The following is a 2,511-nucleotide window of genomic DNA, read 5'->3' on the forward strand; positions in this document are numbered from 1 at the left end:
TCAAACTGATTAAGTATTGAATTAAGTCTGATAAACTACAAACAAAAAATAGAAATAAATATTAGAAATCTTAATGAACAAAAATATTAGAAATTTTAATCAGCATTCTTATGTATGATGCTCTCCACTGAATATCCAGTACTTGAGGCTTGTGTAGGCATCCCAAAATACAGATGTGTGTGTACCCATACAATCTTGCAATATTAATATCTAATATTGTGATGATAGATTAATTATAATCTAATATTGTTATGATGGATTAATTATAATGTATGATCTGATGAAAAAAGTTATAATGTATGATCTGATGAAAAAAGTTATAATGTATGATCTGATGAAAAAAGTAACACACAATCTAAACAGTATAATGATGAACAAAGATCTCAATAGATCATAGTAAACCCCAACACTAATGGAAAAAACAACACACCATCTAAGCTAAAACCACGAACACACAATCTTAATCATTACGAAAATGTCTTGTCTTTACCAAACTGCTTTACACGTATCTCCTCCTGCAGAAACAGGTTCAAATACAGAGCAAAATAGTCTATTAACATCAATGCCTAAGATGAATACTGTCAACATTACAAAACCGAACTCTTTGAGCTTAACCTTAGCATACCCGAAAAAAAACAGTTGACCCACATGACCTAATATGGCTTTTCACCTACAATATTGCCTGGGGGAGAATAATAACAGATGATAAAAGTAGTATCTTTATTATCACAAGTAACCAGTGCACAGCCCAACTCAGTTGAATTCTTCCAAACAACCTGAGTATAAACCCCACACTGGTGATCTGGCTGGCAAGAGTTGTTGTTGTAGTCATAGTACTTCTTCTCATCAATCCAATTCTGGACCCCAAAAGAAGGGGTCAGAGGTCCACCTTTGCCCCAAAACAGATTTTCACCATACTTGGTGGATCCAGAGTGTTTCATCTCACAGTGGTCATGATCTCTCTGATACCTTGCAAAGAGACTCGCTGAAGCTGCCGTTTTGTTGTTCCACACAAGCAAAGGCACCCCCACCAGTGCTCTCTCTTTGTTATGGGCATTAACAAATTCTTCACTGCTGTATTTCTGTGCACATATTGTGCACAAAAACCCCATTAGTACCAGCACAAAATAGCTTGAAGACCTAAGGGTATCCATTATCTTTCAATGGGAGAGTAGGTTCTTCACTTTGGAATAAATACTGGTTGGGCAGAGTGACTGACAGTTTTCAAGCATTTTGTTTAGGGCTTCCTCGTGGGCACCAGTTGTAAAATTGCTTATATTGAAATCAATGGCGGGCGCCTTTATCAAGACCTGAACGTTTACGTCACTTCATTAGATAAAGCCATTTACTCTTTCAGAACGGCGTCAATGCCATCTCGTTTTGGGACAATTTAATCAAAACGAGGTGAAAATTGGAAAAATAATGTGATTTATGGTAGTTCATGCAATGCTAGTGCGATAAAATGAGAGTTTTCAATGGCATTTTGAAGATCACGGTGTGTCTAGTCTATGAGGCATCTAGGTATGATCAGTTCGAAGTTTCCCCTCGTGATAATTACAAGATCATGGAGTGTGGGCTTTTCCCTTCTAAAATTGTTATAGTTGAGTTTGTTTATCTTAAGTTTCTAAATGATATAGGGGAGAGGACTCACTCGTTGTGCACCCTAACTTTGCGCTTCTCAAAATCTTATGTGAAAATTTCAAATCACTCTCATTTTTTGATAGTAGCTTATTTGGCAAGTCCCTTGCTTATAATTAAGGTTTCAGAGCCACATCATCAAATATGATGCCACATCAGCATGTTTTTTTGTCAAAGTGTCCAAAATAGCCCCAAAAAAAAGTGAGACCAATCATAGTACATTGGAGACCACATACTTGTGCAGCTGATGTGGCATCACACTATTGGTTGTTTTTTGAGAAAAGGGACACTTTTCATTCACTTATGGGCAATCATCATTAACAAAAACAACTTTAAAGTCACATCCATTGGTACAATCTTGTCAACAATGTTGGATATTAAATCAACAAGTATGGGTATTAAGTTAACAACTACTGTCACAACTATTGGAACGTGCACAACTACTGGGTCCTCTCCCTATTAGATTTTCATAATTATTTTTGTTATCTTTATATGTAATATAATTGCTTATTGATTTGACTTCAGAGTAGTAAAAATATATTGTAGCATTTTTTATGTGGACAAAGATTAAAATCTCCTCACTTAAAAGTGTTGCCTTATGTTGTCTCGTTATCTATTAATCATGTACAATTGATTTAGTTACTATTTTTTTTTCAATTAAAAAAATTATTATTGGCCCACTTGATTATTTTCAAATAGATTTTTAATTAACAAAATTCAATAAATATAATTGAAATAATGATAGTAATTTTGGTGCTCTTCTCTTATCTAGATTAGATTTAATTAGTAGGAAATAATTTTCTATTTGAAAAAATATGACTTCACAAAATTGTGAATTTTTTAATTAAAGTTAACAATTTTAAAACTAATATT

The 2,511-nt window shown here is 33.8% G+C and overlaps 1 protein-coding gene across 1 annotated transcript; it reads right to left on the reverse strand.

Annotated features, from left to right (window-relative positions):
* Window positions 1-434: 434 nt before the first annotated feature.
* Window positions 435-1,339, reverse strand: LOC149563605 (STS14 protein-like). Its single transcript, XM_089826790.1, has one exon. The coding sequence runs from the start codon at window positions 1,152-1,154 to the stop codon at window positions 654-656; it is 501 nt and encodes a 166-aa protein (XP_089682916.1). The 5' UTR covers window positions 1,155-1,339; the 3' UTR covers window positions 435-653.
* Window positions 1,340-2,511: the final 1,172 nt, after the last annotated feature.

This window comes from Cupressus sempervirens, chromosome 4, assembly GCF_028749045.1.
Source record: "Cupressus sempervirens isolate cs-2001-9-10 chromosome 4, ASM2874904v1, whole genome shotgun sequence".
Taxonomy (NCBI): Eukaryota; Viridiplantae; Streptophyta; class Pinopsida; order Cupressales; family Cupressaceae; genus Cupressus; species Cupressus sempervirens.

Excerpts from the sequence above, each read along its gene's own strand:
- LOC149563605 (XM_089826790.1), bottom strand. The coding sequence starts at position 1,154 with ATGGATACCCTTAGGTCTTCAAGCTATTTTGTGCTGGTACTAATGGGG.